Source organism: Rhododendron vialii, chromosome 4a, assembly GCF_030253575.1.
Source record: "Rhododendron vialii isolate Sample 1 chromosome 4a, ASM3025357v1".
NCBI lineage: Eukaryota > Viridiplantae > Streptophyta > Magnoliopsida > Ericales > Ericaceae > Rhododendron > Rhododendron vialii.
Window position 1 is genome coordinate 1,760,634 of NC_080560.1, and position 12,121 is coordinate 1,772,754.

General features: G+C 40.3%; 2 protein-coding genes across 5 annotated transcripts; one reads left to right on the forward strand and one right to left on the reverse strand.

The window, feature by feature from the left end:
• The first annotated feature begins 329 nt into the window (after window positions 1-329).
• LOC131322462 (uncharacterized) lies at window positions 330-2,899 on the forward strand. 2 transcript variants are annotated; one of them, XM_058353789.1, is made up of 3 exons: window positions 330-705; window positions 1,667-1,804; window positions 2,470-2,899. In XM_058353789.1, exons 1-3 carry the CDS (start codon window positions 445-447, stop codon window positions 2,605-2,607), a joined length of 537 nt encoding a protein of 178 aa, XP_058209772.1. In that variant the 5' UTR covers window positions 330-444; the 3' UTR covers window positions 2,608-2,899. The 2 variants fall into 2 exon arrangements, with proteins under 2 accessions (XP_058209772.1, XP_058209773.1); XM_058353790.1 differs by lacking the exon at window positions 2,470-2,899 and adding an exon at window positions 1,950-2,034.
• An 800-nt stretch (window positions 2,900-3,699) lies between these two features.
• LOC131322464 (grpE protein homolog 2, mitochondrial-like) lies at window positions 3,700-9,463 on the reverse strand. 3 transcript variants are annotated; one of them, XM_058353791.1, is made up of 6 exons: window positions 9,153-9,463; window positions 5,571-5,787; window positions 5,263-5,462; window positions 4,976-5,143; window positions 4,552-4,680; window positions 3,700-4,084 (listed from the first exon to the last, which is right to left on the reverse strand). In XM_058353791.1, exons 1-6 carry the CDS (start codon window positions 9,282-9,284, stop codon window positions 3,986-3,988), a joined length of 945 nt encoding a protein of 314 aa, XP_058209774.1. In that variant the 5' UTR covers window positions 9,285-9,463; the 3' UTR covers window positions 3,700-3,985. The 3 variants fall into 3 exon arrangements, with proteins under 3 accessions (XP_058209774.1, XP_058209776.1, XP_058209775.1); XM_058353793.1 differs by having other exon boundaries at window positions 5,263-5,450; window positions 9,153-9,424; XM_058353792.1 differs by having other exon boundaries at window positions 5,263-5,456; window positions 9,153-9,424.
• Window positions 9,464-12,121: the final 2,658 nt, after the last annotated feature.

Here is a 12,121-nt window from a genome sequence, read left to right on the forward strand (position 1 = left end):
TCGGATCGTACATCCGATGGCTCGGATCTCATCTCGGCAATGAACGGCTTTTAATCGTTGGTTGCCGAGATAAGATCTGAGCCGTCGCACCATCCGACGGCTTGGAAATGTGTAACACGATGCTATACACCTTACTGCACAACACTAACCCAAAAGGACTGTGTGAATGAGCCCCAAAAGGACTGTGTGAATGAGCCGAACTGCTCGCGACCTGGTCGCGCACTAACCGGTACGACTTTTGCTTGCGACTGCGACCTGGTCGTGGCTTCGCTCCTTAAGGCAAGGCTTGACTCGACTCATTTAAATTGAGCTGGGCTCGGCTCGAATTTTAGACTGCTAACCATCGAGAGCTCTCAAAACACAGAAACCCATTTCCTCTCTCTTTCTCTCTCGTCTGGCTTCAGTATCTCTGTACTGCACCGACTGTATCACTGGTCGTATCCCATGGAGGGAGTTGGGTCAAGGCTGGGCCGAGCCTCGTCGCGCTACGGCTCCTCCTCCTCGGCCGTCTTCAGTGGCCCAGTTAGGAAATGGAAACGCCGTTGGGTCCATGTCTCTTACCCGACCAACAACTCCTCTCGCTCCAATAACGCCAATAACACCACCAACTCCTCCGCTCTCGTCCTCTGCCGGTGGACCCCAATTTCCGGCGACAACTCCGTCAAGACGGAGGAGCCGCCTCGCCGGAAGTTCCGTTACGTTCCGGTTAGTATATAAACCTTAAATTTTGAGGCCCAATTCTTTTACTATTTAAAGGGTTTTATGCTGCTTTTGTTTGTAGGGTTTATGAGGGTTTTGGCGTTAGAATTGGGTATTGTTAAAAACATACCAGGATATTTTCAAATTGATTGGAATTTTGAAATGTTTATGTGATGGAGTATTATTTTCCTGTTTGAAGGGTTTTATGCTGCTTCTGTTTGCAGGGTTTATGAGGGTTTTGGCGTTACAATTTGGTATTTTGATTGGAATTTTGAAATGTTTATGTGATGGAGTATTATTTTCCTGTTTGAAGGGTTTTATGCTGCTTCTGTTTGTAGGGTTTATGAGGGTTTTGGCGTTACAATTTGGTATTGTTGATTGGAATTTGGAATATTTAGGTGATGGAGTACATTTGGGTAAAGCCAAAATAAAACCTCGAAGCGTTTTCGTTTAAGGGTTTTATTGTGTTTTTTCAGTATGGAGATCTGAGTGTTCTTTTCGGTAGAAGGGTTTCATCGGATCCGTGGGTGCTGTAGTGCATCCCCGTGTAGTGTGCCGTGTAGGGCATCCAAACGACGTCATTTTGGAGCCAAATGGAGCCAAAACACAAAGCCTCAAAACTACGCCGTTTTGAGCCACAAAATCTGTGGTGTATCCCCGACCGACCTAGCTGTACAAACCGACCGCTGCAATGCCTTCGGTGACCGGTTGGGTCGGCCGAAACCGATTGTATCAGAGAGCAGACCAAATCTCAGATGAAAACTCATAGTAATAATCTCAAATCCCTTAAAAACTTTATAGATTCACTCCTCATAGAGAGCACAAGCCAAGATTCAAAGACAACTCGAACAAACAGATTGCAGGAAAAATGGAAAATGGAAGGGGAAAAAAAGAAGCAGCAAAAATTGGAACAAGAGGCTTTTCTCACTGTGAAATCGAATGTGTAGCTGATGCCTTTCTTTTGCAGATTGTTGAGCTAGAAGATCAGAAACAAGAGGCTTCCGAAAAGGTTGATGGTAAAGCTAAAACACGCAAAGCATCATCTAGAAGTGATGATATCTTTGGAATTCCCAATATTGAGGGTGTTTTTACTGAAGAAATTCAGGTGACCAGTTGAACCCCTGTTCATTTGCTCTCCTTTGGAATTTCTTACTACCCGTTGTTGAAATCATTCTAATTTGCCGAGCCTTACATCCAATATATTCTGTTCTTTTTATGCTAAACATTAAGACCTTGGCTTGGAATTTCAGTTAGGCTACAATACAGAAGAGAGAATTGCTTGTTTGTCAAGATGTTTGGGATAGACGCATTGAACCCTGTACAATTCTTAGATCAAGTAGTACCAGAGATTCTGGAGCGAGTTATATGTTAGACTTGTCCCACGTAGCTCATCTAAGCCACCCAAGCTTGGTTAATAAAATCTAGAGGTTACTCCACTTATTGCCAATTGGTTTTAGGTTGGAATCCTCCAAGAAATCTAACATTATACAGTATACACACTCAAGAACTTGCTAAGCAAATTATTATCTAGCACACGCTAAGATCAAATCTTTGTATTCAAGTGGAAAAATGGTACATACCTCCTTCAAGGAGCCAAGATATTGGTATTGCTTTGTATTTTACAAAGCTAAAAATGAAGTTCATTCATTTGCTTCTCCATGTCAAGCGGGAAACAAAGTTTGAGAGAACTTCTGCTATTGAGTTGAAGATTCTTGTATACTGGTTGTTGGGTTACAAGTCCTTGAAAAGCCTAATGGTCTTGTATTGCAGGCTGCAAACAAGATCCGTTCAACCCAGCAAGATTCAAACATGAGCAACTTGAACTTGGATTTGGGCTTGAAGGGCCACGATGAATACCTAGAATCAGATGGTGAAGACGACGAGGCTGGGAAGTCTGGGTTAGATTGAGCTCAGGAGTCTCACCGCAAGGATAGAAGACTGCATGTGTGTTTACGTGAAGCCATCCCTTTTGTTGACTCACTGTAGTGCCTAATGTGCATGATATGTATTGTGGAAAAGAATCGCACTGCAACCTTAGACCTTTAGTGGAGGTTTGTGTATTGGCACGTGGATTATCTGGATGTGAAATATGTACTTTAGTGGTAGATAGTATATGCTGTACATACGAAATGACCATTTTCTACTGTGACTGGTTCCTTTGGTGTGCTGGGGGTCGACCGTAACAATACCCTTACCAGTATTCTCTGTGTCCTAATTGATTCTCCAGTGATGAAAGAAAAGTTTGACATCAATCTAGCAGAAGCACTCAGAATCTTCTCTTGATTGCAGATCAAACTTAGATCCGCGATTGTTGACTTGCCTGAGAAAATCTCTTTTTAGTTAGGAGTTTGTGTTTCAAAGGAAATGGACATTTAGCAGAATCCCACCTATTTGGAGCCTAGTGTTTTCTGAAGATGACACATAATCAAATGACAGAAGAATGAATGAACTAGACAAGAACCTACTTTTTTTTGCCCGAGGAACGAAACCATGTAGATCTACCCCTGCTTGCAACATCTTAGATATAATAGTTACTCGAGCTCGTTCAGCCAAACAAGCTTAACAGTGACATATACTTAATTTAAAACACGATCCAACTTCAAGTAGCTTGAATTTCGTTTCCCACTATAAGCTAAACAAGCCAAATAATAACTTGTTCATGTTTAGTTTGAAAGCTTAATGAATTCTAAAAAACGCTCAAGCTTAATTTAGTTATGATACAAATTGACCTCAAGTGAGCTTTTAATGAGCCAAAACACAAGTAGCTTGGTTCGTTTGAGCCCCAACAAAATTTGAATCCGAAGGGATGCAGGCAAGTTCACAAGAATGCAATTGGACAACTCCTGCTCACAATCAGGCTAACTTATTTAGCCACCAGCAATTAAAAAACCAATAGAGAAAATCGGGGGTGCAGCACTGCCTTTATGATCTTAAAAAGCTCAAGAAAGCTACACTTCTATCAGCGAGGGGATAACATGTTGCAGACAACCCAAGACAAACTGAATCCTTTCAACTCAACGGGTTGCAAAATCAAGCCGCCCCTGCATTCAAAACTCATCGATCAACTGAAAAGGACTAAGGGTTTGCAAAGCCCCCGCGGAACCTCCTCTATAAATAACAATTAATAAAATGAAAACTGGATAAAATAGTGTTCATCTATTCGAACTAGACTACGCACAGCAGCTATAGTTTATATGTTACCGGCAAAAACACTATTTCCTCTGTCACAGACAGACAAAAGCGAAACAGATCATATTCTTGCGTAGGGATTGTACCCATGCATTCTTCAAGCCTCGGAGCCTTGTTCTGCCTCCTTATTATCCACTGCTTCGGTCACACCAACTTCAGCTGGCCGAATAACTCGTTCGTGCAGCATATATCCAGCCTGCAGCACAAGAACATATAGAAACATTTACCACTGCTAGCATGCCACTTCACAAAATGCTTTGTTCTGAGAGAGAGAGAGAGAGAGAGAGAGAGAGAGAGAGAGAGAGAGAGAATTGCGCCACTGATTGCCCCGAAGGATGCAAATGATTCATTTCAAATACAAGTACTAATCCAAAGAGGGCCAAATTTCAACATAAGAAAATGAAATCGTATCTAATTCCACTGCACTAGAATTTAGAGCATTTCTTTTACCCAAACATTAATAATAAATCAACACTAATTCCTACATTTCTTGCTGATAACTCAGGTTTTCGGGTCACCTTACGCACACCTCACCTAATCCATGGGGGACCAATCCATTATTAAAGAGACTTATTGAGGACATGTATTTATTAATATCTAAAGTTGGTCGACCACCCCGATTCCATGAAGCAATAGAAAGAAAGAGTAAAAGCGATTCATTACCTTCAAAACAACTGCGACAGTGCCAGGGGGCTTCGAAGGATCTGGTAACTGGAATACTGCATTATGCCTATTTGGATCAAATTGCTCATTTGTAGGATCATATTTCACCACTCCAAACTTTCTGAATACCTGAAAACATATTGACACACCCAGTAAAAAAGCATTATCTTCCAAACATAGAAATGTAATAGAAATCCAATCACTATAGCACATGCGACAACTAAATTCGTCCGGAGGGGGAAAAGATTACCTGATGCAATTATGAATGTAATTCCAACTGACATACGAAACAGATACCGGGAAACGTACATAAATGCCTCCCCATAGTTGCTTAAAAAGTTTTTTAAGCAATATGTCTTAAACAGTTATCAGGTGATATTCTGAATATGTACTCACTCTTATTTGCCAGAAGAAGGAGTCAAACCTCTATAAGTTGTTTTTCAGTCATTTCAACACCTTCAAGAAGTGTTTTGAGAAGGGGCACAGCTCCAGAAGTGTCTTTAGATGTATCTATCTTTGAAAATCCATCTTTTACAACAGACGAAGCTCTCCCTAGATTATCTGCGACATCCAATAAGCTCTTTGCGAAATTCTGCAGCATTGTGCATAATATCAATCAAAGAGCAGAGTTTAGCAACCCAAAAACGCAAGGCAACCAAGAATGGGATCTGAGAAGGAAGCACACAGCACAATTTCAAAAGAGAAGAAAACCTGTATTGCAAACTTTTTTGAGTTCTCTGACTCGCGTCTTGCCCTGTCCATGACATTCTCCATATCTGCATAGGTGCGGAGAACTTTGTCTTGCATCTTCTCAATTTCTTTGTGCTTCACGTTTAGAAGTTCTTCTTTCTCCGTGACAAGTTTCACCAGATCATCCATGGTCAACTCCTCCTCTGAATCTGAATCTGAATCTGAATCAGAAAATACAATTTGTTTAGCACCTCTCCTCCTTTTAACAGTGGTATAGTGGGATTCTGAATTTGAACCAGAATCCTCTTCCTGATTAGTAACTTTCATACCTCCAGAAATGGGCACCTCTCGTTGCTCAGAAGCTTCAGTATCTCCACTTGCTTTTGCAGTGGCACCATTGCTTTCTACTGTACTCCCACCATTGGCAGACGGGGAATTCTCCTTTTCAGGAGTTTCAGGAGATGGCACTGATGAGAATCCAAACTGTTGAAATGCAGATGCATTCAGGGATGAATGATGGAACAGAGACATCTGGCCTGCAACCACCTAAAACAGAATAACAGTATGCATTAGCTCTTTGGCAGAGAGATTAAACAACAGATAAAAGATGGAAGATGCAATTTCCTAGAGTCCGCCCCTTCTCTCTTCTCCCTTTTCTTCTAAATGAAGAGCATCTCTAAAAAGTTAAAGTTCCATAATAATGTGAGCAAAGTGCAAAGCACTCGCAATGCGTCCCTCATCAGTATAGACACAGACCACCCTGTTTTTTAGAGCCTTGTACAAGCCAAGCCCCATCGATTTGCCAAGAAGAGTCAGTTATGGAATAGTCTTTTGGTTGGCTTTCTCGAATCTTGAAGGCTTTCCGGCCGGCAGGCTCTATAGGAGGACCTGCCTTGCTGACAGGGAGGATATGAAATAGATAGTTGTGACTGCCTTCACTCAGAAAGTCTATGCCCCCCACCGCAATGCATGCTCTCGAAAGTTGATTCACTCGTTCTTGTCTCCAGCAATTAACCATTCCAGAGCAGTCTGGTGACTAGCCTATCCCACACTAGAAGCCAACGTAAACTCATTCTCTGGTTCTATCGTAGTGAAAGTTTCCCTGAGGAGATCCTTGTGCCAGTGAAGATTGCTTCCAATGATTGATGCAAAAAAACTGTACTGCTTGCTCGAGCGCTTGCACCCAAGCATGTGAATTAGTGTGAGACTACAAGAGCAACACCACCTCATTTTTTTGTACTAGCATAGAAACTCTCTTAAATTCTGTTGGAATTTGTCCCATATCGGTTAATGATCACCGCAAAACTAGTATATTAGCCAATTGGTTTTGAATTGTATGCTTTAACAAATACATTTGAAGTTCAATGTTGCTTCGCAAACCATAAGGCATTGAGTTCTGAATGTTAATACTTATCATGTATAACGGTTGTAATCTATGTTAGGCTCATTCCCTACATGGCTAGTGTTAGCACCTTGATGGTCAAGGCTTGCTAAGCTTGGCTAGCGGTGACACCTTGCACCCTAGCCAACCGGTGGAATCAAAGGCATGAGGCAGGCATGTCTTTACAAGGTGACCTGATGGTGTCGGCACTGGTCCCTTAGGCAAGTGGCAGTCGTGATGCACGTGAAGGCCCAATGATATTGAGGCATGGATGCTAAACGGGAAGCAGGCTTGTGGGACAAGGAAATCAAGGAAAACGGCTAAGTATTGGGAGCCGGGGTTGGATCACGAAATTGGCCAGGCAGCCTTGAGTTGTCTCGGGTAAAACGGAGGCAGACTTGAGTTGGCTTAAGCAAAACGGTTATTGACAGTTAAACAGCATTCTACACATGTTGCTGGGAGCATGAGACAGGTGTCCAAGGCAGAAACGGGCAGTTATCGGCAGTTACGGCCAGACAATTTCATATTTTAGTGTGCTGGCAAATTCTGGCAAAACCAGCATAGCCCTAGGGCAGTTGGGGGTGTCAACTGCAAGATCATGGGTTGGCCCCATGATCTCATGTACTTAGTGGCCACGTTTTATGATTGTAAGCCTATTTAGGCAAGGCATTTTTGTAGGCTAAGGCATAGGGGATGTTTTGTCTAGACTCTTGAGAGTTTCCTTTGTAAGTTGGTGCTTAATAAAGGTTGGTACGGTTTCCGTAACTCTTGTGTGTGTTCTAGATGTTCAAAACATAACGGGTGTGTGAGTAAACACTAGTTGGCTGATCACAGGCAAATTTCTAGGCGAGGGCTGTGACAACTAGTAATGTAGACAAACTGAAAGGAACCAAATTAATCAGCACAAGCAGTAAACATGCCACTTAACTGAAGCACAAGAATAGAGAAACCATATAGAGGTAGAAAAACCCATAACTTGATATCCAAGCCAAGAGATTCAAACTTTTGCCGCGGACTAGAATCATAAGTACGATTGAAACTACGTTTAACGGGCAATAAAAACTTCGTGAGATCGCAAAAGGATATCGAAGTCTCAAACATACTAAAGGCTACAGAAATCTTAAACCCTACAAAACCCCTACCATGTACTAAACAATAGATCATGGAGCAGTGCACAATTCTGAAAACCAAACTTTGATACCAAAGCCACGAAAAGATTCTGCTTTTAAAGTTGTAAATCATTAACCATATAAAACCTACATTTAATGAGAAAGGAAAAGACCAGAAAAAACAAAATTTGGCATTGAAGTCCTCAAACACAAGAAAAGGACACAGGAACCAAAAACCCTAACAAAACCCTCACGTGTATTTAAAGGTCAAAGATAGAGTAGTGCACAATTCTGAAAAAAAACCCCCAAACTTTGATACCCAAGTCGCCAAAGGTTCCAACTTGCTAATGTTAGAAACCATAAACGATTAAAAATAAAACCTTCATTCAATGAGCAAGGAAAACATCGAAAGATCGAAATTCGGCATTTAAGTCCACAAACACAACAAAAGGACACAGAAACCAAAAACCCTAACAAAACCCTTGCGTGTATTAAAATACAAATCAGAGCTCGAAGATATAGTAGTGCACAATTCTGAAAAAAATCTAAACTTCGATACCCAAGTCATGCAAGTTTCCAACTTTCTAATGTTAGAAACCATAAACGACATAAAACCTTCATTCAACGAGCAAGGAAAACATCGAAAGATCGAAATTTGGCATTGTAGTCCACAAACACAACAAAAGGACACAGAAACCAAAAACCCTAACAAAACCCTCGCTTGTATTAAAGTACAAATCAGAGTTCGAAGATATAGTAGTGCACAATTCTGAAAAAAATCCAAACTTCGATAGCAAAGTCACGAAAGTTTCCAACTTTCTAATGTTACAAACCATAAATGACATAAAACCTTCATTCAACGAGTAAGGAAAACATCAAAAGATCGAAATTATGCATTGAACCCCTCAAACACAACAAAAGATACATAAACCAAAAACCCTAACAAAACCTTCGTGTGTATTAAAGTACAAATCAGAGCTCGAAGATATAGTAGTGCACAATTCTGAAAAAGATCCAAACTTCGATGGGAAAGTCACGAAAGTTTCCAACTTTCTAACGTTAGAAACCATAAACGACATAAAACCTTCATTCAACGAGCAAGGAAAACATCGAAAGTAGGCATTGAAGTCCTCAAACACAAGAAAAGGATACAGAAACCGAAAACCCTAACAAAACCCTCGCGTGTATTAAAGTACAAACCAAAGGTCGAAGACAGAGTAGTGCACAATTCTGAAAACCCAAACTTTGATACCCAAGTCACAAAAGGTTCCAACTTTCTAACGTTAGGAACCATCAACGATTTAAAAAAAAAAAACCCTTCATTAACGAGCAAGGAAAACACCAGGCAAAAACGAAATTTGGCATTGAATTCCTCAAAAACACCAAAAGTCAAATTGAAGAGTTTCTGATTAATGGCGTACCATACTGCGAGGTTCACCGATTGAGTGAAACTGATTGGAGGGGTGGCTGTGACGGGTGGAGATTACGAATGAGTTTCGCAACTGGGCTAATATGGTTCTTGGAAAACGAGACGAAATCCTGGAGAGCGACATGATTGTAGATGGGTTTGATGGCAGGGAAGGAGGAATATAGATTTGGAGAGATAGAGTTGTCTGAGGTGGGAAGGGTTTTGGAGGGGGAGAAGAAACGGTGGGAGAGAGAAATTTGTGCTTGGGGGAAAAAAAAATGCAAGGTAGGAAAGTGGTGGAGAGAGAGAGTGGGTTGATATTTTCAATTGACCAAATTAGCCCTTCTCATGGAACTCTAGTCTTCTTTGTTTTGACTTTTTGTTGGGGAGTTTCGTAACCACACCCCATATTTTGTTTTTTTAGTGTTAAAAATCTATGTTAATTTTTTGTTATAAAACATAAAAGGGGGTGTGGATATAAACAAAAGGGAGCATGAAAATTAATTTCTTTTTTGTTTTGTCTTTCTATGTTACAAGGCCTATTTGGACGAAGGTATTTGTGATAAAAAAGAAATAAGAAAAGAAGAAGTTCTTATTTTAGCTAAATTACTCATTTGAATCAAGTATTTTGGTGAGAAATAAAAAAAATGTATAAATCGAAATAAAATATTTTGATTGGCTCTTCTTCTTTTTCATCTCATCTCACAAAAAAATGTTCATTTTTTTAACTCGTTCTTTCTCACCATCTAAATGAGCTATTTCTGATTATTGTGTTTTGTTTGATTTTGAAGAAAGAAACATAAAAGAAAGAAGCAAAAGACGTAGAGTTATTCAAGGACAAAAGGGAATCTGCACTTAATAATATCTAATCAAGCTAATTTTTTTTTGTAGAGTTGTTCTACTCGACGAGCTTTATGAAGTGAACGTTTCTAATAATCGGAGACCTTTTTGCAGAGTTATTCTACTCGCAGTGCCGGCCTCGACATTTGGGTTGCCCAAGCCCGACCTTCCGCTTGGTTGCCCACTCGAAAATTCTAATCGCAAAGAAGATTTGCAGGGAACCACGTAAGGAAAAATGCGTTTGGGCTCATTCCGGATCTCACAAAAATCTAGAAAAATATCCAAAATTTTTTGAATATTATTTTATGGAGCTCTGTAAAAAATCGGCTCCAAGGGATATCGATCGGTAAGTATTACTTTTGGATTCGTTGGAGCGAAACTGCTCAATTCGCCCATATGAATTCAAAAGTAACACTTACTGATGTTCGTTGGAGCTGATTTTTTACAGGACCCCATAAAATAATATTAAAAAATTTATGGATATTTTTCTAGATTTTTGTGGGACCTGGAATGGGCCCAAACGAGTTTTTCCTTATGTGGTTGTCTGCAAATCTTTATTGCGAATAACAGGGCTCGTTGCCCACTGGTGTTAAGTATAAAAAAAAGACATACAAGCAACAACGAAAAAAAGGACAAAAATAAGATTATATTGTCCATTTAGCTTGAATTATATCATCCGTCTTTTCTCGTTTTGGCTATAGCGCCCCTTTTTCTTTTTTTTTTCTTCTTATCTGATAGCCCTCCTAATTTCTCTCTTAATAATTTGCCCTCCTAATTTTTTTTATCTGTTATTTACCCCAAGTATGTAAAAACCTCTCTTTTACCCTCCTAATTTTCTCAAGTATCATAATTTTTTAAAGTAGGTGCAAACCATACATATTTACTTTTTTTTAAAAATTTGTACAAATTTTTTTGGATGATGCTCCTAAATATATTTTTTTTCTGGATTTCTATTTTTTTTTTGTATACATACAAATTTTTTTTTTGTTGCCCCTTGCCGGGGGTTGCCCGAGCCGGCCGGCTTGCGGGGCTTACCCCTGGCCGGCCCTGTCTACTCGACGAGCTCTACGAAGTGAACGTTTTTAATCATCAGAGACCGGAGCAGGTTCCGCTTGCCCGGGACAGCAGGTGCTGTCCTCGAGAGACAGCTGAGCCCCAAGTCCCATTTAATTTGGGTGAACGAGTATGCACTGAATACTTTTCCTTTTTGATTTGGTAATTTTCGTAGAGAAGGAGAAACTGCCAAGTCTCCAATAATTTAATTTTATAACCCTACCAAACAAGGAATATACAGCCAGAGTTTTTTTTTTTTTTTTTCCCGCTTTTATTAGGGCGTGAATAGACATTTGTGTTTAGAAATCCAAAACTGGGTGAAGAAAGTAGTACAGCATAATTGAAAACATAGACGAGGGTATATTCGTCCATTAGGGCATTGGCTAATCTATCTATAGTATTGCAGGGGTCTTTCAGTGTGGGATGGCTCCTGCGCTTGTCATGTGGCACAAATTATTTTTGACGAAAAGAATTTGTTAAGTAACGAAAATTAACCGTAGCGGTGAGCATCGGCCATAACGGCCGTGAATTGAAAACGGAGAGATATGTAACGGAAATTGTCCGATAAGCATGCGATTTTTCTTCCCACCAATATATCAGGCACGTAACGGTATCAAAAGGCCAAAATAATCGGCCGTTAAGTCATGTAACGAGCGATTTTTTTTTTAAATCCTTGATCTCATCCGTGTACTACTAGTTTTTGCAGGTAAAGTACGTAGTAACGCAGTTGGCGTTAGAAGCGTTCAGAACTGGAGTGGGGGAGTGTGCTGCACAGCTACGTGCTGTGCAGCATGCTGCGCGGCTTTTGGTGCCACCTTGCCGGTATCGGTTCAACGATCGCAGACGTCCACTACGTAGAGCTCGTCGAGTACTAAAAGTGTACCAAAAATCAATTTGATCAAATATCGTTAAGTGTCTCATCGGAACACATATAATTAGAAAAGAATGGATTCATTGGTTTTGATCCAGTGTTTCGTATCCATTAGGATTCATTTTTTTCCAAGTTATATGTATTCCGATGAAGTACTTAACGATATTTGATTGGGTTGATTTTTGGTGCACTTGTAGTACTCGACGAGCTCTACGTAG

Bases quoted from the DNA above. Each gene is read 5' to 3' on its own strand.
- LOC131322462 (XM_058353789.1), top strand. From the start codon at position 445: ATGGAGGGAGTTGGGTCAAGGCTGGGCCGAGCCTCGTCGCGCTACGGC. The intron at 706-1,666 runs GTTAGTATATAA...TTTCTTTTGCAG, and splicing joins GGAAGTTCCGTTACGTTCCG to ATTGTTGAGCTAGAAGATCA. The intron at 1,805-2,469 runs GTGACCAGTTGA...CTTGTATTGCAG, and splicing joins TTTTTACTGAAGAAATTCAG to GCTGCAAACAAGATCCGTTC.
- LOC131322464 (XM_058353791.1), bottom strand. From the start codon at position 9,284: ATGTCGCTCTCCAGGATTTCGTCTCGTTTTCCAAGAACCATATTAGCC. The intron at 5,788-9,152 runs GTACGCCATTAA...ATTCTGTTTTAG, and splicing joins TCGGTGAACCTCGCAGTATG to GTGGTTGCAGGCCAGATGTC. The intron at 4,085-4,551 runs GTAATGAATCGC...CTTGTGCTGCAG, and splicing joins CTGTCGCAGTTGTTTTGAAG to GCTGGATATATGCTGCACGA.